The 26,309-nt window shown below is 39.5% G+C and overlaps 1 protein-coding gene across 1 annotated transcript in view; it reads right to left on the bottom strand.

Moving 5' to 3' along the window:
• Positions 1–26,309, bottom strand: part of LOC122808409 (zinc finger protein OZF-like) — a 283,089-nt gene that overhangs the window by 183,389 nt on the left and 73,391 nt on the right. The window contains exon 2 of the mRNA XM_044079375.1: positions 16,287–16,413. Coding sequence (XP_043935310.1) covers positions 16,287–16,413 — 127 coding nt within the window. The remainder of the gene's footprint in view (positions 1–16,286; positions 16,414–26,309) is intronic.

Below are 26,309 nucleotides of genomic sequence, written 5' to 3'. Positions count from 1 at the left end.
CCCATCCAGCAAGAATGTATGCGAGATGGACTAGAAACATGGAACGTTATTTTAAGTACAAAACTTCTTTTTATGTCATTAGGTTTAGTCCATTTTCAGACAGACATATGGTTACAAGGTTTTGGCCAATGATAACAGCTGATGATAAACTCAGCACTTTATCTCCATAACATGTAACTTTTTCTTTTGGTAGATTTTTAAACCTAAAAGAATTGTTGAACAACCCAATTTCCAATCAGACCCAGAATAGTTCATTAGGGTCTTTTCCTTGTGGGAGATGCAGTGTGCGCCATAGGATCAATGTCTCTCAAGCAAGGTTTAATTGTCAGTCATGTGCTGTTATATATATTCTGGGTTGTGGGTGTGATGAGGTGAGATGGTATATAGGTCGGACCAAAAGAAAAGTTAAGATTAGAATCTTGGAACATTTAGGAAATATTAGAAGGGGGTAATATAGGCTTCAGTCCAGTGGCAGAACATTTTATTGAAGCCCATTTGGGAAATTTTAATTCCCTGTTTTTTTAGTGTATTACCCCAACCATCTGGTAACTGTGGCAGTGGTACAGTATTTGCTAATAAATTAAATCAGCCGGAGATATTTTATTGATATGTCCATAAAAATGTGTGAATGTGTGTGTGAGTGTATATATATATATATATATATATATATATATATATATATATATATATATATATGTGTGTGTGTGTGTGTGTGTGCGTGTGTGTGTGTAATTCTTATACGAGTATATACACACATTATGAGAGGGTGGTGTATTTTTTATGCAAACTTGGTTAAATTTCTTTGATGTTATTGCTGTAGAATTCATGGTAGATTTTTGGTTGTTGAGATTTTGCTGCTGCTGAAGTTCTATGGGAAATGTAGTTTTTCATGACTAAGGGATCTGTTTATGTATAATGTGCACTGGTCACATTAAAAGTGGGATGTATAGACAAATTTTGAAACAACTGTTTAGTATATTTAAGCTTTAGAATTTGATATGTTGACATCCCTTGAAGCTGAAATACCAGGATTAAAGCTGTTTGGTACTCCTGTCTGTGTATACCTTTTGGATTTATTAGGTTCTTCTATTTTTTTTCCTTTGGTTTTGATAAATACTGTAGAACAGTCTGACATAAATATAGAAAACAGCTAGACTAAACTTACTATTTTTCTATCTATTTCTTAAGAGAAACACTAAAGTCTAAGATCCTACTTACATACAGACAGAGTAAAGCAAGTGCTGGTGAGTGGTCAGTTCTGAAGACAAATGCAAAATGCTCTGAGTCTCTCTCTGTCCTTAAATTGTTAACACAGTATCACTGACTCATTTCAGATTACATTATTCTATGTTTCCCAGACTAACAGAAACTCAGTGTGTAACAGCCCTTTTGATCTTGCAGCTGGTCAGGAGCCCAGAGCAATAAAAGATATTATACATGCAAATTATAGCCATTAACTCTGGTCTCAAAACAATAGGAAGAATTCCTTCATTCAGACATCTGGGCTCCTAGTTTTGTGATCAAACAATTATGCAATGCTTGACTTATCAGCTTTCCTCCAGCAGAGTGCAATGTGGTTACATTTTTGAAGTTCAACATTTACCATAATTTTCTTACATTTAAGAGAACAAGCATGTGGCTTACATTAATATTTACAAATGACAGAATTATCTACAAAATTCTATACATCTAAGCTGGCAGCCTTCACAGATTGTCTTTTAAAAGTTTCAATACACCAAAGAATCTACTGTAAAGGGGTTAAAAGATACCAATGATACATTTTTACAGCAAGTAAAAACTTAAAAATACAGTTAAAGCATGCAATGCAATTCCATCTTCTCCTCTGTATCCAACCATTTCAAATAAGTATGCTACCGGGGGGGGGGGGGGAGATGATCACCTTCCCTTCTTCCCACTGAAAAGTTTAAAGATGAATTAAACATTGTTATTCAAATCTAAAATCCTACTCTGGCAAATTTCAGATGGTTGTTAAAAGCAGTAATCCCACCTGATATATGTGATAAATTAAAAGACAAAGCTGGCTCGGTTCCGGGCAGACCCAAACTGTTGAAAGGAAAAGCGCATTAACAGAAGTCAGAGAAATACTCTTGCAAGAAGTTCTGAGCATTTGTGCAGTCAAACCAAACTGGGATAAAATTACTACATGCAAGCAAAACAAAGGAGAACCACCAGCTGATGATTTTAGCAGACTTAGAGATGTCTTTTCAGCACATTCTGGTATTGCAGATACAATGGTACCTGCTAAAGCAGATTTTAATTCCAGTTTTGTGCACAACTTTTACCTAACATACAGACATTAGTATTTATTTATTTACTGACATTTGTTTAGTGGGATAGTCCACTGGGCCTGTAAGAGCCAATTTTCAGTGGAGGCCTGGGGAGAAAGCTTGGCAGGAGGATAAATAAAAGTTGCACAGCACCACACAGGTCATGTAATTAAAGAAGAAAGACATGCAGACGATAAATTCATGTGATTACAAACACAGAGATTTGAAAGAAGGGATAAAGGCAGGGGTAGGTAAGGGGGCAGAGACAGGGCAGTGGTAGGTAAGGGGGCAGGGGTAGGTAAGGGGTAGAGACGGGCAGGGGTAGGTAAGGGGCAGAGACAGGGCAAGGGCAGGTAAGGGGGCAGAGACAGGGTAAGGGTAGGTAAGGGGAAAGAAACAGGGTAAGGGTAAGTGTAGGTAAGGGGGTAGAGACAGGTTCAGAAGTAGGTAAGGAGGTAGAGACAGGGGCAGAGATAGGTAAGGGGGTAGAGACAGGCAGGGGTAGGTAAGGGGTAGAGACAGGGCAGGGGTAGGTAAGGGGTAGAGGCAGGTTCAGAGGTAGGTAAGGGGGCAGAGACAGGTTCAGAGGTAGGTAAGGGGGCAGAGACAGGGCAGGAGTAGGTAAGGGGCAGAGACAGGGCAAGGGTAGGTAAGGGGGCAGAGATAGGGCAAAGGTAGGTAAGGGGGCAGAGATAGGGCAAAGGTAGGTAAGGGGGCAGAGACAGGGTAAGGGTAGGTAAGGGGATAGAGACAGGTTCAGAGGTAGATAAGCGGGTAGAGACAGGTTCAGAGGTAGGTAAGGGGGTAGAGACAGGGGCAGAGACAGGTAAGGGGATAGAGACAGGCAGGGGTAGGTAAGGGGGTAGAGACAGGTAAGGGATCAGTGGCAGGGGCATAGATAGGCAAGGGGCAGTGGTAGGAGCATAGATAGTTAAGGAGGCAGAGGTAAGCAAGATAGACAGGGTAGAGGAAGAGCTAGGAATGGTCAGAGAAATCAAGCTGGGAGGAGGACTTCTCACAATTAGGAACAAATGGGACACTGGGAAGGAACATGCCCAAATCCATAACAGCAACAACAATAAATGCAGCAAAATCAAAATCCTTCCAATGTTTCTGTGCCACTCCACCACAACAGAGGCAACAAATGTCAGGAAAAATGTACTGACAACATCCACAGGAGAAGGATGACGTAAATACAAGAGTATTAATGCAAGCAGATCAAGAAGGACCTTTTGTTAAGTTAAAAGTAGGACAAAAAGAGGGTTTCTTTCCGATTGACACTTGTATGACTTGATCTGTATTGAAAATAAGTGACCAAGACAAAATTCCAGTTTCTTCTGAAAAAGTATCAGCTATAGGTGTTACCAACACTCCTACTGTTTTTTTGTGTGTATCTAAACCTATTCCAAATTCTTTAGGACCAATTGAAAATAAGAATGCCTTTTTATTCAGCACTTCAGCTCCAGAAAATGCAATGGGAGGAATCGGTTTTGCAAATTGGGATGTTCTATCTTTTGCAGTGCAGACTGTGTTTATTTAAATATACCAGCTAAAGCCAAAGAAAAGGGCGATTGCAGTACTCGATCTCAGAAAAAAGAAAAATCACGTTCAAAAGCAGACAATCAACTGTTACACTGGGTTCCCGACATCTTGTCGACAAAACATTCCAACGAGGCAGGTCTGTTAAAATCTGCTATAGATTCTACAAAGCCTCTTCCTCATACTGCACAGCACCTTTTAAACCCTGAGGCAGAACAGGAAGTCAAAACAGTGATTGAATCTCTACTTCAACCTGGAATTATAGTAAAAACATACAGATGCTGTAATACTCCAATTCTCCCAGTCAAAAAGCCAGGCAGAGACATATATTGTTTTATTTATTTATTGACATTTGTTGACTGGGAAAGTCCACTGGGTGAGGAACCCATTTTCAGTGGAGATTCGGAGAGAAAAGCTCCACAATTAATACAGTGAAATAAAATATAGAAACTTAACAAAAATTATAAATGTAGAATACACAAAAATATAAAACTTAAACAACAATTGGTAGTATAGTACAATACATGTTTTTTTTTTTTTTAATGGTGGCTTAGCATAAAAACCTGGCAGTTCTTTAGAACAGAAATAGTGGTAATTGAGCTGCGTTGCTGTCAAGGTAGTAGTCATTTCGAACTATGGATGTGGGTTAGTGCAAGTTTTATGGTGACTTGTTTGTTTTGCAGTGGCATTTGAGGTTATTTAGGAAATATGTTTTTAATGCTACTTAATACAGTCTATTTGGGTAATATGGGAGGGTAAGGATATTGTTTAGCAATGCTATGGGAGAGTAAGCATAATCCAGCTATTTTATTCGGCTTGGTTACACTTAATAGCAACTTGTTGGAGGATCCTAGGGTACATGTAGGAATATAAGTTTGTAATATTGATGAGAGTGCTGGGCAGGCATCTAGTTTATAAATTAGTTTATGGGCTAGTATTAATTGGGTATAACGGAGATAGTTTGGGAAATCCAGCCAGTTCAGTTCAGAGACTGCTTGGCAGTGGTGTGAGCAGTTAGGCTTTACTGAGGCGAATTTAGCTACTTTATAGTAGCAAGACTGGAGATTATTGCTGAGGGATATGTGAAGGTTAGTAAATATGGCACTACTGTAAAGTAGGAAAGGGATGAGTAAGGTACTTGCCACTTTTGTTTTGGTGGGTTTGTCCATGTAGAGTTTATGATGATAAAGTTTGCCTAGATTAAAGTGTGTTTTCTTTATTGCATTAAGAATGTGCGTTTCAAAGGTAAGTTTGCCATCAGTTGTAATGCCTAGTAGTTTGTCAGATTTTACTATTTCGATTTCAGTTGCATCTTTAGAAAAGATTTTGAAGTCTACATCTGGTCGTCTTGAAGAGAATAACAGAAGTCTTGTTTTTTTGGCATTTAGTAGCAGTTGTGAATTGTTTAGCCATGATTCAATCTCTGTAAATGTATTTTGAGTAACTGTGAGGAGGTCAGAGAAATTGTTTGAATTAGACATTATTGTCAAATTATCTGTGTATTGGATAATTTTGCCTAGTTGTGAGACTTTGTGGAGGTCATTAATAAAGATATTGAAGAGTAATGGTCCCAGAATGGAACCCTGTGGGACTCCTATGTTGTTTGACAGATAATCAAACTGGACATTATGACACTTTACAGATTGTTGTCTATTGTTAAGGTATGATGTAAACCAGTTGAAGGATTTGGGGGAGCAGCCAAGTTTTGTTAGTTGGATCAGAAGTTTAGTATGTGATACTGTGTCAAAAGCCTTAGACAGGTCCAATAAGATTACTGAAGTGGGATGGTCCAATAGGATTACTGAAGTGGGATGACCTGTATTTAAGGCTTTGTTGACAGCATCGGTGAATGAGAGCAGGGATGTAATTGTGCTCTGCTTTGTGTGGAAGCCGTGCTGAGAGGGAGACAGAAGATCATCAATGAAGTATTTCAGTAATTGTGTGGGTGCACATTTCTCAAGGATTTTGGACAACGGGGAAAGTACAGAGATGGGGTGATAGTTTGACAGCTCATGAGAGTTTACACCTTTATGTAGTGGAGTAATAATAGATTTTTCCACAAATGTGGGATGTAGCCTTCTGTGTGTGAGAGAGAGAGAGGTTTATAACAATGCTAACTGGATATTGAATTGTCTTCACTGCTAGTTGTAAATATTCTGCGGGAAGGTTGTCTGGTGAAAGAGAGCATGGTTTGATTTTTTTAAGAGTTTACATATGAGAGATGTGGGTATTAGTTGAATAGAAAACAAATGAGTTGCAGGTGGATTGGAATTTATGTCAGGAATGAGTATGGTACTGTCATTTTGTATGACATTATTTGTATTCTGGAAGTATGGGTTTAAGGTTGTTGAGGAGTCTTTGACTAACTTTTGGATGGTGGTAATAAAGTGGGTGTTAAAATCATGAGAAATTTGTTGTGGGGTCTTTTTGGGTGCAGGAGATGGACTTTGTAGAGTGCCAGGATTGAGAAGGGTGGAGACTGACTTCCAGAATTTCTTTGGATTATTTTGTAAGATTGTTAGCTTAGAGGAGAAATAGTTCTTTTTTTTATCTTCTATTACTAGCTTCTTGCCTTGATTTCTGAGTTGTCTTTAATTACTTTTTTGTTTTGTTTTATCTTTTTGCCAAGTTTTCCATGCTTTTTCTCTATGAAGGAGGCATTATTTGGTCGGTTGTGTTAGCCATGGGGCATGATTCACTTTTGTTCAGTTGGTACACATGGGGGCTAAGCGATTAAGAGTATCCAAGAAGAGCTTATTAAAGTAATTAACTGCCTCATCTAGGGGAAGACTTTTTAGTGGGAGCCAGTTATGGGTTTTTAGAATGCTTGAGAATTTATTTTGGTCAAAGTGGGTGATATTTCTGGATGTTTTATAGGAGTGTGTTTTGACTATTTCAGGGTGAGTCCTGTGGGTGTATGCTGGGAGGTGGTCACTTAGTATATTGGGTAGAGTGCCAGAGTTTGAGTAATTGTGAGGGTGAGTAACTAATATCCAATGTAAGACAGATTCTTATCCTATGGATAGGCCATGGGTGGAGTTTTGATAAGCTGAGTAAAGCTGTGTAAATGTATGGTATTGGCTGGGGAGTTGGAGGTAAGATTTTGTCAATAAATATTTGTATCTCCTAGGATTATTGTTTCATTTGATACATTTAGATTTATCCATTCTAGAAATTCCGCTAAAATGGGAATGTTCTGGCCTCGGGGATATAAACTACTGCAACAGTTAGGTTTTTGTTGTTAATATGAAGAGATGTTAAGACAAATTCAAAATTTTCAAAAGTAGGGACTAGTTTGGGATAGGAAGTAAGGTTTAGGGAGTTTTGATAGACCACCACCCATTCTACTGAGTCTATTGGAATGAATTATGTTGTAGCCTGGTGGGAGAATTTCAGTATCTGAAATATCTGGCTTTAACCATGTTTCAGCTACTGTGACAATACTTGGGGTGTGAATTGTTAGCAGGTATGAAATTCAGTAATTTTATTATAATAAACATTTGTAGTATTTGTAAAGTGTAGTTGGTGTTGCTTTGGATCTGAGTTAGATTTTTGGGGATGGTTTGGGCAGAGGTTGGGCTGGATGGCCCCACATTTAGTAAGTGAAAGGAAAAGGTGAATAATAGTTTGGGTATCATTGTTCCTTTGGAGGAGTCTGGGGTATTCTAAGAGGCAAAGTTTAAGTTTGAATTTGGTAGGGAGTAGTTTTGTTTGGGTGAGAGTAAAGGTATAGGTTGAGATTAAAGAAGGCGAGATGTCAGAGTAACTGTTATTGTTGTCTGATAATGGTAGGGTACGAATGCTGGATGATTGTGGAGATAGTCTTAGGGTGGTGAAAATTGAGGAGGCATGGAATAGTAGGCTTAGAAGAGCAGTACAGATGAGGATGAATAAAAGGAACTGTATGTATTGGAGTGTACTAGTGAGGGAAGCCATCTCAAGGAAGACAGAAGTGTGAGTATGTGGGAATAGTCTGTAGGGGGTGTGTCTTGTCAGCTGATGGGAGGGGTTAGGAAAGGTTTGTGCAAGACCTAAGAATAGTGAATAAAACTGTTATTCCTTCATATCCTGTGGTGCTAAAACCAGCAACTGCATTAAGTTGCAGACCCCCCCTTGGGTTACTTACTTTTCTGTAGTAGATTTATGTTCGGCTTTTTCTATTCCTATTCATCCAAAAAGTCAGTATTTATTTGATTTTACATATGGAGGAATTCAATATATGTGGCAACAACTGCCAGAAGGGCTTGTTGACAGTTCTTCAATCTTCACAAATTTTAAGAGAGAACCCTGATGAAATATGGTTTCCATGCAAATCTGTATTGGTGCATTATGTAGATGATTTAGTCATAGCTTTAAATACTAACACATTATCAGCAGGATAAGATATATTTGTTAACTGAATTAGCAAAGAAGGGACATAAAGTATTAAATGACAAACTTCAGTTATGGTCACATATAGTACTTTGGATATTTGATTTCAAACAGGCAGAGACATCTCCTGCCTTCATGTGCTGAAGCCGTTGTAAAAGCACCTCATCCTGGCAAGCAGACACAACTACAAGCTTTTCTAGGGTGGCTGAATACTGTAGGCAGTGGAAACCAAATTATGCAGAAACTGCTAGACATTTAACTGACATGCTTAAACAAGACACACCAGAGCCAATCCCTGACAAGATAAGGAAGAGAATGCTTTTATTTGTTAAAACAAACCCTTGCTACAGTCTCAGCCTTAGGGACTGCAGATTAAAAGAAACCTTTTACTTTGTTCTGTCATAAAAAAGGGGGTCATGCAGCAGTGGTGTTAATCCAAAAACGTGGTGATGTATTTATACTTACTTCTCATTACAGCTCATTGTTAGACGAGGTGGCTAGAAGGTTACTGGGCTGCCTGTAGGCAGTAGCAGCAGCTGCACTGATGGTAGAACAATCTGCAGCATTATTACCAGAACACAAATGTACAGCTGCACTGCTGGTAGAACAATCTGCAGCATTATTACCAGAACACAAATGTACAGCTGCACTGCTGGTAGAACAATCTGCAGCATTATTACCAGAACACAAATGTACAGCTGCACTGCTGGTAGAACAATCTGCAGCATTATTACCAGAACACAAATGTACAACTGCACTGCTGGTAGAACAATCTGCAGCATTATTACCAGAACACAAATGTACAGCTGCACTGCTGGTAGAACAATCTGCAGCATTATTACCAGAACACAAATGCACAGCTGCACTGCTGGTAGAACAATCTGCAGCATTATTACCAGAACACAAATGTACAGCTGCACTGCTGGTAGAACAATCTGCAGCATTATTACCAGAACACAAATGTACAGCTGCACTGCTGGTAGAACAATCTGCAGCATTATTACCAGAACACAAATGTACAGCTGCACTGCTGGTAGAACAATCTGCAGCATTATTACCAGAACACAAATGTACAGCTGCACTGCTGGTAGAACAATCTGCAGTATTATTACCAGAACACAAATGTACAGCTGCACTGCTGGTAGAACAGTCTGCAGCATTGGTTCCAGGACACAAATGTACAGCTGCACTTTTGGTAGAACAATCTGTAGCATTGGTCCCAGGACACAAACATAGAGCTGCACTGATGATAGAACAATCTGCAGCACTGGTGCTAGGACACAAACATAGAGCTGCACTGATGACCGAACAATCTGTAGCAGTGGTCCCAGGACACAAACGTAGAGCTGCACTGATGACAGAACAATCTGTAGCATTGGTCCCAGGACACAAACATACAGCTGCACAGATGGCAGAACAATCTGCAGCACTGGTCCCAGGACACAAACATACAAGCTTCACTGATGGTAGAACAATCTATGGAATTGGCCCTGGGACACAAACGTACAGCTGCACTTATGGTAGAACAATCTGCAGCACTGGTCCCAGGAAACAATCTCACTTTTCACTCTACTACAGAATACTCCTTTCTATCCAATTTTCACTCCTCTACCCATGACTCTGCCATATAATGAAACTGTAAACATAGAACACTATCATACTTGGAAAACATAACTATTTAAAATACGCCATCTCTCCCATGTTCTCATCTATTTCTTGTACACTTAGGTGATAAAATTACTTACCACTCATCTCACCTAGGCTTCAAAACAGATTTCAACATTGACATAACCTCTAAGTAAACTATATCCTGATAATCTGCTAGTTAAAGAGAATTTAAATTTAAATATCAACAATACGCTCCAACTATACCTCACTACCCTGGCATTTCTGACAATACTTACCCAGGGTACCTCATACCATGACAATCTAACTGATTCAACACCCCACCAAGCCACAACTACCCCTCAATCAAAACTCTACTTATTTCAATTCTCTCACCAATTCATCCATTTTCAACATAACTCATTACACTCCCTACATATCACTACCTCACCATCACTCCCCCCAAACCTTCCCTGAAATACAAGTATATGGCAAAAATCATAATCTATGTGGCATCTAAACTATCTCTCAGTGGAGATGTACATCCTAATCCTGGTCCGCCCCTCCTATTCCCAGCTCCTCCACTCAACACTCTAGTCACCATCACATGACACTACAACTCCCTAGGAAAGCTGCAGATATATTATTACTCAATATAAATACAAGAAGCATTACAAAAAAAATTCATGAGCTACACGCAAAGCCCTCACTATACTCACCTAACATTGTTCTTCTGACACATAGCTAAAACCAAACCTTACAAATAATGAAATCTTGGTGCCAGGTTACAATGTCTTTCATAATGATAGAAAAAACAAAAAGGGAGGCAGCATAGCCATTTTGTTTAAAAATCAGCTTGATGTTGAAACCATAGAACTATCCACCCCTACTCTTGACAAAGCTAAAGTTAACTTTCCCAGACAAAAATTAATACCGAACAATGTATTAACTTCATTAGATGCTACATCCCACCCGGTAATAACATACCCACATTAGAGAACTTACTAAACTGGGCCTCCAGTACATTCTCTCATGAAAGAATCATTATGGGGACTTTTAGACTGCCTAACTTGTAACTCAAGCAGTCCCACCAATTACATCAACCTCCACTGATATAACCAAATAATCCAGTCAGCCACTAGAACCAATAAATCATCCAAGACGCAAACAATTCTGGACTGGATAATGATAAATAGACCACCTCAGTCCTGTCATTCTGGCTGCCTACCTGACAGCCTGAGTGACCACCTACCGACCTTTATGCCAAACCAAAGTACATATCAGGCTAAACCTACAACCTACCAGCTAATAAGAAACAAAAGAAACTTTAAACCCACCAACTTTATTACTACTCTAAATAAGTTGTAACTGGGAACCACTTAAGACCCTCAGTCTTAACGAAGCAGTTAATTACTTTAACTCTACCGTTCTAGACATCCTGAACTCATGTGCCCCTCCCAGAGCCATCAGAATTAAAGCTAAATTTGCACCATGGCTTAACAAAGAAACAACATCATTACTGAAAGTTATCGACAAAATTTGGGACTAATGACATAAAACTAGTTCTCAAGCCTCTAAACAATTATACTTGGAGATAAGAAATAAAGCAAAGAAATAGGTCAAACTAGATGAGATCAGCTATCACAATATACAAAAAAAAAACATCTAAACAAGCCTCAGAAATTCTGGTCAGCCATTAACAACATTCTCCTACCTGTTAAAGCTGGTAAACCCTCCCCAACCACAACAAACTCCACAGAAAATATAGCCAATTAATTTAACAAATATTTCATTGAATCTATTCTTGCCCTAACTAGCCCTCAACACCCCCATCCCCAAAGAACCACCTAAACCAAACAATAACCACTTCTCCCTACAACCTGTATGGGCATGAGTAATAAACTTCCAAAAAATTAAAACCAACAACATTAGCCGCAGATAAACTACCAGCTGATTTTCTGATAATTACTGCTGATGCAATAACCCACCCTGTAGCCATTCTTATTAACAGATCTACGTCCGAAAAGGCCATTCTTATTAACAGATCTACGTCCAAAAAGGCCATTCTTATTAACAGATCTACGTCCGAAAAGGCCATTCTTATTAACAGATCTACGTCCGAAAAGCCAGTTCCTGGTATCTGGAAAATTCCCCCTATAATTCCCCTCTACAAAGGAAATCATTCAAACGAGCTGACATACTATTACCCCACTGCCATTCCCCCTCCCGTCTACAATCCTAGAGAGGTGTATACATATACAAATCATGGAACACCTACATACTCACAAACTTCTGACTAATACATGACATGGATTTCAGCCTTTTCATAGCACCACCACCACTGCCCTAATGTCATTCACAAACACAGTAAACAATTACAGAAATAATGGAAAATTTGTGTCTGCAATCTTTCTGGACCTCTCTAAGGCATTTGATACAGCAGCACACAAGAAACTTGTTAATGTTCTTTCTGATCTAAATCTCGGTGAACCTACTACTGCTTGGTTCCAAAACCATCTATCAGGTCGACAGCAAGTAGTTCTAAGAAAGACCCCTCCCCACTATTTCCAGTTACTCTAGGTGCTCCCCAAGGCTTCTTCCTTGGAACCTGTTCTCTATCTTTACTAGCGACCTTCATACCTCTACACTACATGTTTAGGTCATCCAATACGCAGACCAGTACCAGTAAGCCATCTCAGCTGTGACTCCACGTTAATACGTGCTGCTTCTTCCCTTTAAGAACTTCACTCACTAACACAAGCCTCTTTCTTTCTGTCGAATCTTGGCTCTCTGACTCCCAGTTTATTCTGAACCCCAATAAAACTAAACTGCTGCTCTTCCACCCAACTAGATTCACTCCACCATCTCCTCCATTCAATACCACATCCAAAAACAACACCATTATCTCACTTGTCACCTACAATAAACTACACCACATCCAAAAATGACATCATTATCTCACTTGTCACCTACAATAAACTACGCCACATCCAAAAACAACACCCTTATCTCACTTGCCACCTACAATAAACTATACCACATCCAAAAACAACACCATTATCTCACTTGTCACCTACAATAAACTACACCACATCCAAAAACGACACCATTATCTCACTTGTCACCTACAATAAACTACACCACATCCAAAAACGACACCAATATCTCACTTGTCACCTACAATAAACTACACCACATCCAAAAACGACACCATTATCTCACTTTTCACTTACAATAAACGACACCACATCCAAAAACGACACCATTATCTCACTTGTCACCGACAATAAACTACACCACATCCAAAAACGACACCAATATCTCACTTGTCACCAATAAACTACACCACTTCCAAAAACGACACCGATATCTCACTTGTCACCTACAATAAACTACACCACATCCAAAACAACACCATTATCTCACTTGTCACCTACAATAAACTACACCACATCCAAAAACGACACCATTATCTCACTTGTCACCTACAATAAACTACACCACATCCAAAAACGACACCATTATCTCACTTGTCACCTACAACAAACTACACCAAATCCAAAAATGACACCATTATCTCACTTGTCACCTACAATAAACTACAACCACATCCAAAAACGACACCATTATCTCACGTGCCACCTACAATAAACTACACCACATCCAAAAACGACACCATTATCTCACTTGTCACCTACAATAAACTACACCACATCCAAAAGCGACACCATTATCTCACTTGTCACCTACAATAAACTACACCACATCCAAAAAGGACACCAATATCTCACTTGTCACCTACAATAAACTACACCACATCCAAAAACGACACCATTATCTCACTTGTCACCTACAATAAACTACACCACATCCAAAAACGACACCAATATCTCACTTGTCACCTACAATAAACTACACCACATCCAAAAACGACACCATTATCTCACTTGTCACCTACAATAAACTACACCACATCCAAAACAACACCATTATCTCACTTGTCACCTACAATAAACTACACCACATCCAAAAACGACACCAATATCTCACTTGTCACCACACCACATCCAAAAATGACACCATTATCTCACTTGTCACCTACAATAAACTACAACCACATCCAAAAACAACACCATTATCTCACTTGCCACCTACAATAAACTACACCACATCCAAAAACGACACCATTATCTCACTTGTCACCTACAATAAACTACACCACATCCAAAAACGACACCATTATCTCACTTGTCACCTACAATAAACTACACCACATCCAAAAAGGACACCAATATCTCACTTGTCACCTACAATAAACTACGCCACATCCAAAAACGACACCATTATCTCACTTGTCACCTACAATAAACTACACCACATCCAAAAATGACACCAATATCTCACTTGTCACCTACAATAAACTACACCACATCCACAAATGACACCATTATCTCACTTGTCACCTACAATAAACTACACCACATCCAAAAACGACACCATTATCTCACTTGTCACCTACAATAAACTACACCATATCCAAAAACGACACCATTATCTCACTTGTCACCTACAATAAACTACACCACATCCAAAAATGACACCATTATCTCACTTGTCACCTACAATAAACTACACCACATCCAAAAACGACACCATTATCTCACTTGTCACCGACAATAAACGACACCACATCCAAAAACGACACCAATATCTTACTTGTCACCGACAATAAACTACTTGGGGTCAAAATCAACTGTAATATAAAATTTGATATTCACATCTCCCATAGTATAAAAGGAGGTCCACAAAACATTGGGTATCCTACACAGAAATAAACAATTTCTTACAAGACTAACTAAAGAAACCATAACATGCACACATATCCACTCAACACTTACCTACGCTTCTCCAATTCTCACTAATCCAAGAAAAACAGACATTGCAAAACTCTATTCAGGTTACAATAAAATTGCCAGGTTTGCCAAAGACTCTCCTTATAGGCCTCACCAGTGCATAGCCTTAAAGCAACTTAAATGGTTAGAATTACCACAACTCATCCTTTATAATCAACTTACTCTAGCCCACAAAATTCTATATCACGCTGAAAAAACCCCATGTTCTAACAAAAAAAAAAAAAAAAAAAACTACTGCATCCCTACACCAGTAACAGAGTGTTATGCCCCAATAATAAACTCCTGGATGTAACTAAAGCCAATAATGCTCCAGACAAACCCCTCAACTCAAATTTTATAACTATAACATGGAATTCCTTACCTACCAACTTAACAGCTACAACCTCACTAACAAAATTCAAAAAAACTTTAAAAGCTCACTTGGCTGATACATGGCTCTGGTCTTGTGCCACCCTTGGCTGGTACCTGCCCACTAGATAACACTAATTCTTTTCTCTTTCCTTAACTATGTTTCACACTGACTACTAACCAGTTAACGGTCTACTGTCTCCTTCCTCCTTCAGCATTTCCACACTGTAGGCCACAGAACCTCCACAGTGCATGCGACTTGTTCCATACAAGACCTCGTCTGTTTCTCCAACTTATGTAATACAGGGAATGTCCTACATCTCTAAGACTGGTATATGTACGTATATAGGTATGACGGACTATTCTTCTCACACTTCCAGTGTCATGATACCCTCCCTTGCTTGTAAAACTGTATATAATAAGTTTCCATGAATGAAATTTGTATCTTATTGTAATCCTTCCTGCAACATGACACTCTCCCTAAATTGTAAAACTGCATATATTAACTTCTGTGCATGAATTCTCTGTACCCTTCATTTATTGTAGTAATTATGTTTCATAAACAAGGAACTTTTCTCCCTGGGCCTCCACTGAAAAAGAACCTGTGTCCAGTCAGACTTTTCTGGTAAACAAATGTAATGTAAAATACATAAATAAATGATGAGAACACAATTATGTGCCATCACCTCACTGCGTACCTTTCGGCCCTTCCTCATTACCTACTCACACCATGTGATCACAGTTCTGTACTACACCCTCCCTGTGTACCTCTGGGATTACCTATGTACACTGTGTGATCACATTTCTATACCATCGCCTCCCTCTGTAACTCTTGGACCTTTCTTGTTACCTACTAACACCATGTGTAGTTCTCAGACCACCCCATTTACATCCTAAAATAATGTACTCATAGCTCTGTAGCGTTACCACCCCATGTAGCACAGTTCTCCACCTCTTACCTCCACAGTCATGGGCAAAGCTCAAAATAAATACTTAGTGGCATGAACTTGGAACACTGGCAGAATCTGACAATCACTTTTTAAAGCAAAAGACGTCTGTAACTATACTGACAAAAGTCAGTTTTAGTAGGCACATACCAACATTTTTAACTAAATCATAAACAGTTAAGAGGTATAGTGTGTGTGTGTGTGTGTGTGTGTGTGTGTGTGTGTGTGTGTGTGTGTGTGTGTGTGTGTGTGTGTGTGTGAGAGACCACTCTTACCTACTGTCAGCATGTGCTCGTAGTTCTGCAGCATCACATCTCGGTGTAGCTGTTTCTCCTCTTTGCTCAGCATTTGCCATTCTTCTCTTGAAAATTCAACAGCAACATCTTTAAAGGTTTGTGGTACCTAAAAAAAGTATGAGATTTTTCTGTACCCTTTCTTCAAATATTTAAATTTTCAAATAAATAAACCATAACAACATTCTACCTCAGTTATAATAAATTATTTTCCAACTTTCAGTGGCAAAACAATTTCGTCCTCCACTCCAGGGGAAAAAACTGAGCTCACTTCAGTAATTAAAATACTAATTATGTCCCTTGCACTGTGGTAAGAAACTGAATACAGCCAAGTTACAGTGATTGTTACACCCCCCCCTCGACACACACACACACACACACACACACACACACACACACACACACACACACACACACACCACACTGGTTTTCTCATTCACAGCTATATGTGTCAGTAAACCTTTTCTCTGAAGCATCTAGTCAAAGAGAAGCCAAAACTACTTTTACAAAGTCACCAATGACTCTCACCACCAACAGTCACTATCCCTGAGATTCAGAAAGGCCTATGACCAGAGGTAAGCCCTAACACAGCCTGTTTTCCACGGGTAGCAGCCCTACCACAGTGATTCTCTGTTGGCTATTGAATCACTGCAGTGGGCTGTCCCCACAGCTTACCAAAATGTTAGTGGGGCACTCCAGGGAAGTGACATATGACAGTGAGTCATAAACTCCTGAAAAACTATCCAGCATAGCTAAACCAACACAGGATAACCTAAAGGTAATACTGCTCAATGAAAGAGAATAAAAAAAAAATCCACTCACTGAAAGATCTCCCTACACTGGAGGACGTACAGTCTGTGCAGTTAGTGAGACATGGGTTAAACCCAGAGAGAGCACCCAGTAGTACAAAGCTTTAATGCCTTCCACATATATAGACCAGCTACTTCACAGGAAGGGAAACAAGTTGGAAGTTTCTCAATTTACATTAAAAAACAATCACACCTCAAGGTCAAGCAGCATGAGACACAGGAGCCCCCCCATGTACAACTCACCCTAAATCCCACACCATATCATTACGAGATATTGGTCCCAATCTATGACCTAGAAAACCCATACCACTTACCTAAATGAACTAGAGTCGCTCTGTGATCAACCCAGCACCACACTTATGGGTGACTGACTACCCCACTATAACCTGAAAAATCAAACATACCCTCCGACTTGCAGGCAGAAAGATTCCTGAACTTTGTCAACATGAATGCCCTGGGCAAGCTAGCCTCCACACCTACTAGGGTCACCACCATTCTTGACTTGGTCCTCACCAACATGGGGGAATGTTGCACCCTCCCAAGTGTACCACACTCACAACAGACTACAGAAAGTCAATAACACAAAATGTTAGAAGTTTGATAAAACAAATGAACACGGTAATCAAGAATGTTCATAGACATTCATGCGTGATACACCAGAAGTAAATAAGATACATTACTGTGCAGCTAAATTAATAAAGTTTTACCATAAAATACTGGGTAGTAAGGCAAAGGAAGGGGATAAATCAAATGCCATCATGGAAGTATCAAACAGAGAAAACTATAAAGTAATTAAGACAAGAAGTGTCGCTGTTAGAAGCGTACAGACGAGGGAGCAGATCAACAAAAATACTCAGAAATACAGGTGTGACAAAAACAATGTACAGTAACAGAACAGACCAGGATGTATTGTTCACTACTGCAAATAATAAACTAAAGATATCAGCACAGGCACAAGGCTCTCTCCTTGGTGTCCTCCTCTTTAACATTCTCATCAATACCCTCAACACATTCAGACAACATACCTCCCTACCCAGTATGCAAATGTCTCCACACTCACTTAAACATCTGACAATGTGGCACACCTCCAAACATTACTCACAAAGTTTTAACAGCAACTGAAACATGGCTTTGCATTCCATAACTCATACTCATCCCTAAAAAAAAATTATTACCCCCCCCCCCAAATCACTCTCCTATAAAAATAAAGTCCTCTCTATTGATAATACAACCACTGAAGTCATTTTACATGGTAAATTATTAGGATTGATTGTGGATGTGTATCTTAAGTTTGACCAATATATACAAAGTTGCATAAGAAAAACGGATTAAAACCAGATGTGCTTAAAGAGCCACAAAGTGTCTCACCAATGGAACACTTGGCTCTAATGGCTACACTTGCCACTACTTATCTTATTATTGTTAATCTTCAGGCATCACAAAATAAAACAAAACTTGAGTAATGCTATAAGAAACTAGCTACATTTGCAGCAAATACACCTTTCACAAGTCACCAATGAAGAGCACTAAAAAGCCTAAATTGGTTAGAATGACCTCATCAAGTAACATATACACAACTTCTTATCAGCTATACAATTATCCCAAATCCAAACGCTTGTCTTGCACTAAATGACATTCTACACAACTATGTTCTTAGTCGATTATTGCAATCCAGTGACCAAAAACTATTGTCTGTCCACAAACCGATCAAATTTGCTGGGCATTGTCTGTACTCATGCCATGTTGCTAAGGTGTGGAACTCCTTACCTGTGTCCATCAGGTCAGAACGCTCCTTCCCATTCTTCAAAACCATTCTGAAAGGCTTCCTAGCAAACAGCTGGACCTCTTCTTGCTCAACATCAGGATATAGTTAGTGGACAAATACCCAATTATAACTTACACCTTGTTACTCTTTTCTTCTTCACTCGCGTCTTTACTTCTATCAATTCCTCCCCCTTGGTTTTCTCTCTAAATATACAATAAGCCTGCTTTTCCTTCACTTTGTATTACAGTTCCCATTTCTGTTATACTAATTTACCTTTAATTTCTCTGGAACCTGGCTAAAATTTCTTTACATTTTCATGGGTGGCGAAAGCCAAGGTACCTTTTTGGCTATGCTTATATAGGCCCTAGGGCCAATAGCCTAGTACCTACCTATGAAAACATTGTCATATAAGTTGCATCTATTCTTCACCACTGTTTTCATATGCTGTATATTTTGGTTTAATTGTTTAAACTGTATTTATTTTTGTATTACACTGTAAACTTCTTAAAATGTTATGTAATTCTTTGCAGATTTTCTTCTCAAGCCTCCACTGAAAATGGGCTCCTACTCAGTTAGACTTTCCCGGTAATCAAATTCCACCAAATAAATAAATAAGCAAAAACATCCACAATTAAGTATAAGAACAGCAAAAAGACCAACTAAAAAGTCTTGATAAATTCATCAGTCATCCTCTTGCTGAACAATATTAATCAGTTATCTTACTAGTAAAACTGATAAAATAACAATCCATGCATGTCAGCACTGTAAACATAGCTCTCTGAACCTCTCAGAACAAGAAAGGGCAAAGCTGAAATTAATGAACAGACAATGACCCACAAATGTGGTCATAGGAAGATACTATGCTAATGGCCCAAGGGCCCTTAGAAGCCTAACCAAATGACCCTTGTTACCGTCACCTGCATCTCTTTCCTTGTCCAACACGGACACAGGTGGAACCCCAGGGATGACTTTACAGTTACCCATCCAATCATCCAGATTGCATTTGAAGAGGGCCAATGAGGTGCTCTGTTTGACATGAAGTGGGAGTCTATTCCAAAGGTGTGGTAACCTCCGGGAGACAAACCTGTCCCTCCACCAGGTTCGGTTGATGTCACATACCAGGTTAAGGTCCTTAGAGTGAGTAAACTGTGTGACATTTTACTTCCAGAAGTGCAGCATTTCCTATAAAGCAGGGTCAGAGATCACCTTATAAGCAAGGCAGAGACTGCCTCTGAGTAGTCTGTGTAAAACAGAATAAAGTGACAGTGGTTTCAGCCATTCCACATAGGATAGCTGCTAAAGACCTTACATTTTCCTTGTGAGGAACCATTGTGGTTTCTCCAATTGCTGCAGGTGCTTTGAAAGACACATACCAAAAGGGGTGTTGTACTGAATTATTGGCCTAATGAGTGAAGAGTACAGGGAGGTGATAACTGCTCCTTTTCTAGAGGCAAGGCCCTTACTTATTAAATGAGCCACATAGAATGCCCTTCTTACCAGTGTAGAAACATTGTCTTACCACTGTAGAAACGTGGTGATCAAAGGCAAGGTTGTCGTCAACCTGAGTACCCAGATCTCTCTTGCTATTGATGTGGCACTTTTAAGAACATTGCTCTTACCGAAAGTGTTGATAATACATGTATTGCATTGCGTTTGAGGCCATAAATTTGGCACCACTTATTTGTTTGCATAAGACCTTCTTGAAGGGTGTTGACATCATTTGGAAATTTATTTGTTTGCATAAGACCTTCTTGAAGGGTGTTGAGAAATTCTATGACTGCACCCAGTTTGCAGTCATCAGCATTGCTCTCAACCTCTCACTGCAAGAAATCTGGACAAAACCAGAAATAATGGGAATCAAAGGCCCAAAAATAGGGACACATTTTAAATATTGCTCCTATAAACTTGGGCGTTGCATTATTGTGTATCTTCTGAAAGATACAAAGTCTGAAACTCAAATGTCTGTCATTATATATTAGTTAGTGACCTCCATCCTCAGTGATTTGCCAGAAAACCACAAATTTTATGAGGAACAGACCAAAATCTGGACAGTTGAGAGGTATGGTCATCAGCAAACTTGGTCAGCCACAGTCCCTTGGTTTTAGCAAGTACTTTGGAGAAATAGTCTCCAAACAGTAGAGGTCCCAGGACCGATCCCTGTGGAAAAGCACCGGTTATGGGTCTGCTGCTGGAGGTGCCTTCCCCTATTTTGATTGTATGGGCTCATTAAGTATACAAAAATAAGAGACGGTCAATGATAACAAAATGTAAAACTATGACTGCCTGCATTCAGAAAACATCTCTCTTGTCTAATGAACTGTATGTGTTCTACACGCTGCCAGCAGATTTTGTCTGTTTTTAGCACTCCGATGAACAAAGTAATTCATACAGTAAGCATACAAATCACTTGCTTTAGTTCACCGGAACCCTATTTGTGACTTCAACTAAACTGTTTTAGAAAACAGCTAGGACTTCGTTGTACCAATTTTACTTACATACTTCTAGTGTCTCCCTGATTCTGACCCAAAATGTTGTCCTTCTCCTCCTAACATGCAACACTCTTTACTAAAATATGGTATCTTACACTTGACAAATAATTACAGCCCTTAAACCTATATAACTCTTTTACTTCAGAGAACGCATAGTAAGTCCTCTTAATCTGTCATAATTAATTTAGTAGCACTAACAAGTGTCCCTGATTTGAAAATTTGGTTCCCTGACTAGTTTGGACCATAGCTCTCAACCTTCCATTTCCAAAATGAGGAACACTACCTCTCATAATGTGGAACAAATGAGCAAAATGTGGAACACCTACTTAACACCCTACTAACAATTTCCACTAGGAAGCTCGCTGTATGGTTAAAATGTGCTATTTTATGCTTATAGAAAGTTGCTTTAATTAATTAATATGATTCTATACTATTTACCAAGGATATCAGTTAAAAAAATTCCTAACAGTGAATGTGTGACAGAACTTTTCAGTGTGGAATTTCGAGGAACATGTCCATTTTAAGACCCACAATGAGGAACATTCCTCGTAATGAGGTGCACTTGAGAGATGTGGTTTGGACTTTGCCTCGATTCTGGTAGTAATGAGTTCAAAGAGTCTCTGCACCTACAAAAAATCTCCACTGGAGACCCTTACTAATCCCAAGAAGTATGGCAGGGGTCAATTCCCAATTCAGTTTTCTTCCACTGCTTACTAAAGCCTTCAGAAAAATATACACAATAGGTTCTACTAAGGATGTTATCACCATTAACTCAAACATACACAAACTGTGTTAAATCGTCTGGAAGGTAAAAAGAAACACAGCTTGCTAAAACAGCTTAAAACCTTTGTCTCACTCTGACTTTAGTTAATGTACTCCCACATCACAGTCCTGCCGGTTTAGCACATGTGCACTCTTCCCCGTTAACTAACTCTAGCCTCATAGAACTATACCAACGGGTCTAACAAAGTACACTTATTATGTTCAAAGAATGGCTTGACCTACTAATTCAGACGATAAATGTTGAGTATCCTAACAGTTACAAAAGACCTCAAGGCATAAAAAAGTTAGGTACATCAGACTCACCCACAATAATCCTTACCTACTATTTACGAAAAAGGAGAGAGAACAGTGCTCAGATAGTATGGCCCACACTATATTATAATTTTCCTATAAAAGAAAAGTACATATAAAAAAAAGTTCTTCCTCAAAAGCTGGCTCCTGGACATTTTTTCCAGTACAACTCTTGTCAGGGAAAGTAATTAAAACTGATGGATTTGAAATATTACTTTTATAAACTTAGAAAGTTGATAGAATAACAAGTCTTGGGTTAGCATGCAATTTCTAACACTGAAATAGACAGTGATTTTCCAGAAAACACAAATCTTGGGAACTACAGACAAAAAGTGCAAGTAAAATATTTTGACATTCTCTGAAAATCTGGACAGCTGGGAGGTGTGCTGGAAAGCATAAAAGTAACTTTTTAAAAAAATCGGAAGAATGAAACTGCTCCATGTGAACAGGACAGAAACTGGCAATCACAGAGATCTAAAGGACGGAGCCAGTAAGCTGTAATGCTGCTGATTCAGCTAGCCATATGTCTAAATAACTAGTTATTGTCCTTGATACAAATGCACTTCTGACTCCTATTCAGAAATAATCCGATCTGAGACCGATTGCCGGTTCCGTAAGATCGGTAACGCTTATGCTTTTTGTTGGGGCCCTTCCATCACCCACATCACTTGTTACAGCTAAAACATCACTTGTTGCCAGATAGTCAAATGACTGGATTATTTGTGCTGAAATCTGTATTATGCAAGACATCAGCAGAATGCCATTGATTGGAGGTGCAAGTTACAGGAGCATTTAAAACCTGCAGCACCGGCATTCACAACAGCGAAGCATGCAGCAAAAAGGACACTTGACACATGAGCTGACCACTTCCTATTCTTCTGTGCAAGGTACGTGTACAATGATGTCCCTGTTGGAGATGTATGCCTGAATGTAGATGGACCTGGAGATGTATGCCTGAATGTAGATGGACACGTAGGAAAGCACAACACTTACTGCAAGAACAAATTACAAAAAGCCACTTCTATACAGCAAACAGTGTTCGTTACGTACAAGGAATATAGTTAAAACTGTACTGCTCTCAGATACATGTTTTTACAGTCCGGTATAAAGGCATGCATCTTAAGAGGCAGATCAACCTACATCCCATGACAGAATGTAGAGGGAAAGGGACGATTCGCCATGCTGACTGGACTCATTCCTAGCACTGAATGACAGTGACTGCAGACGTAAGCAGTACTCTATGAAGCAGGGGAATGCAAATGCTGGCATTTTATTCCAAAGAGAGCAAATACAGGACAGGAATAGAGGTTTACACACAATTTTAAAGAAAGTTGATGCTGTGGGTGGAACTGTAGTTATGTCATGTACAATGTCAGAAAAGGGGGGGGTGATAAGCTAAGTGGGTGGCAATTTTTCAGCTTCAGTCCGAGGCAAGCAACTGATTTTTGAAATGAGATAGTGCCCCTTTAAATACAAGAAGCAATTAACACTTAATTACATATTTAAGTACACACTCCTCAGTTAACCCCCTAGGGAATAAAGTATCAAATGTTACAATGTAAATTGATGCTTTACATAACAATGGTTCTGTTATGTGTTCTATCAAACTGAGAAACAGACCTTTTCCATAAAAGTACCTTGCAACCCACTACCGTCCCCATGGTGAAATGTATAAAAATTTACAGCTATAGACCTGTTTTCCTTATAATTAGTAATATCTCTCACATGTTCTAACAGCCTAATATTAAAACATGTCTTACTATTCCGCACACCAACATCTACACTGTACAGGGTCCACATGTTGTTCAGCCTTTGCACTCATGTATGGACCTACCCCACAGTATGTGTGAGATTCCACATCATCACTGGGATGGATAGCAGGAATGACAGCATTAAATAATGATAGACCAGACCTATCAACCTCTTACTGCATGACATCTGGACAAAGCCTGGCATATAACAGTCAGCACTAAATAATGATAGACCAGACCTATCGACCTCTTACTGCATGACATCTGGACAAAGCCTGGTATATAAGTGTCAGCACTAAATAATGATAGACTAGACCTATCAACCTCTTACTGCATGACATCTGGCCAAAGCCTGGCATATAAGTGGAGGACAGAGGCCCAAACACAGGGCCATATCTGAAATATTGCTGTTATACTCTGAGAAAGTTATCTGGTGTTACAGGGTTGGTTGTAACATATTTTTTCTGAGGGATATGAAGTCAGAAACACAAATGGATGTTGCCATTTACTGATAGCAATCAGCAGAGTATGTCAGTGATTTGCCAAGGACAACACCTGTCTAGGGAACAGACCAAACATAACAGGCAAATCTCTCTCTGGCCATTATGGGGATAGCCCTACAGTTGAGAGCTATGCAGACACACAACTTTGTCAGACTGAAATCCATGCAGAATTAGCATGTACACACAGTCCCTGTACTATATAACAGCAATACTCACATTCTGTCTCCAAGTCTGAAACCTTCTCCACCACTTAGTTGGCCCGCTCCACAAGTCCTATTGTTAGAGCCATTCCCACCTGCTATCTGTAACACTCTGTAGCTCATACACCTCCAGGATGTCTTCCTCACAGGCAAGGTAAAGGGACAATGCCCACATGAAGTATAGCAGTGTGTTGCCATGCCGTTGGCTATAGGAATAACACCACAGCTGTTCTGCATGCAGTTAGCAAGTGTGGAACACCAACTGGTGCAGAGGCCATCAAAAGCAAGCTGCTGCCTATGCAAAACAGATGTATATCCTTCATCTGGGAGAGAGAGACAGACAGACAATCAGACAACCAACCCTACTTGGAAAAAAAAGTATGTCAAACAAGTAAGCATGGAATGGAATGCAGTAGGGGGTATGTAAGAATGGGAAATAGGATGTTCAACAAATATGTCTCAACAGGACTTGCTGTACTGATACCTTGCTGATCACAACCTATGGCCATATCATCTGGGTCTGTCTGCAGTGACATAGATCACAGCTCAGACCTTTGAATCACCCCAGGAAAGGACGGCTCACATGAAAACTCCTGGAGTGTGTGTAGAACAATACTGACTATGACACTGCTAGGCCAGCTACCGGGATGTCATACATATCCATATGTTAGCTGTGAATATGAATCACGGTTGTTGTGTAAATCTAAGAGAACTAAACAGAGCATGTGCATATTAAAGTACCGTTGCAGAACTGTGTGTGTTGAACTGCATGTGATATAGTGAATCCATATCATTCAGCTGTGCAGTGTTCTGCTGGACAATAAGCACATTTGTGCCCAATATCTGTAGTCACATACACATGCAGTCATGCTATGTCAGCCAAACCACTGGCAAGACTGTGAGCACTGACACTGTAACATAATAGCCCAAGACTGTGAGCACTGACACTGTAACATAATAGCCCAAGACTGTGAGCAATGACATTGTAACATAATAGCCTAGTTATGACTGTTGTACATCATCCTTAGTTATCAGTGTGATGTCAAAGCTACTGTCCAATCAACTTAATGATGTATGTTGCAGCTATATTAATGTAGTGTCAATATTGATGTGCCTTTGCCACCCATGCATGTGTGCCATTGTCCAGAAAGCCTGCTATAACAGGTTGAGAGGCACATGTATGTATGTGTATGTTCAGCTGGAAGGCACAAGACAAATAACATGGGTTGCAAGCAGTCAGGTAAATAAGGTTGTGCATGCTGTACACGTGTGCAGTATCAGTTTCAGTGCATACAACATACATGTATACAGCTACTGCTGGTTGCACTGCCCTGACACTGATATGGAAATTAGAATAGGCATGATTATCAGGCTGTAATCAGAGAAGTGTCCAACTGTTTCATGACCCTCTGTC

The sequence above is a fragment of the Protopterus annectens genome, chromosome 1.part1 (assembly GCF_019279795.1).
Source record: "Protopterus annectens isolate FY-2018-M chromosome 1.part1, PAN1.0, whole genome shotgun sequence".
NCBI lineage: Eukaryota > Metazoa > Chordata > Ceratodontiformes > Protopteridae > Protopterus > Protopterus annectens.
The sequence above is the reverse complement of the archived record's forward strand: the minus strand, read 5'-3'. Positions and strand labels throughout refer to the sequence as shown.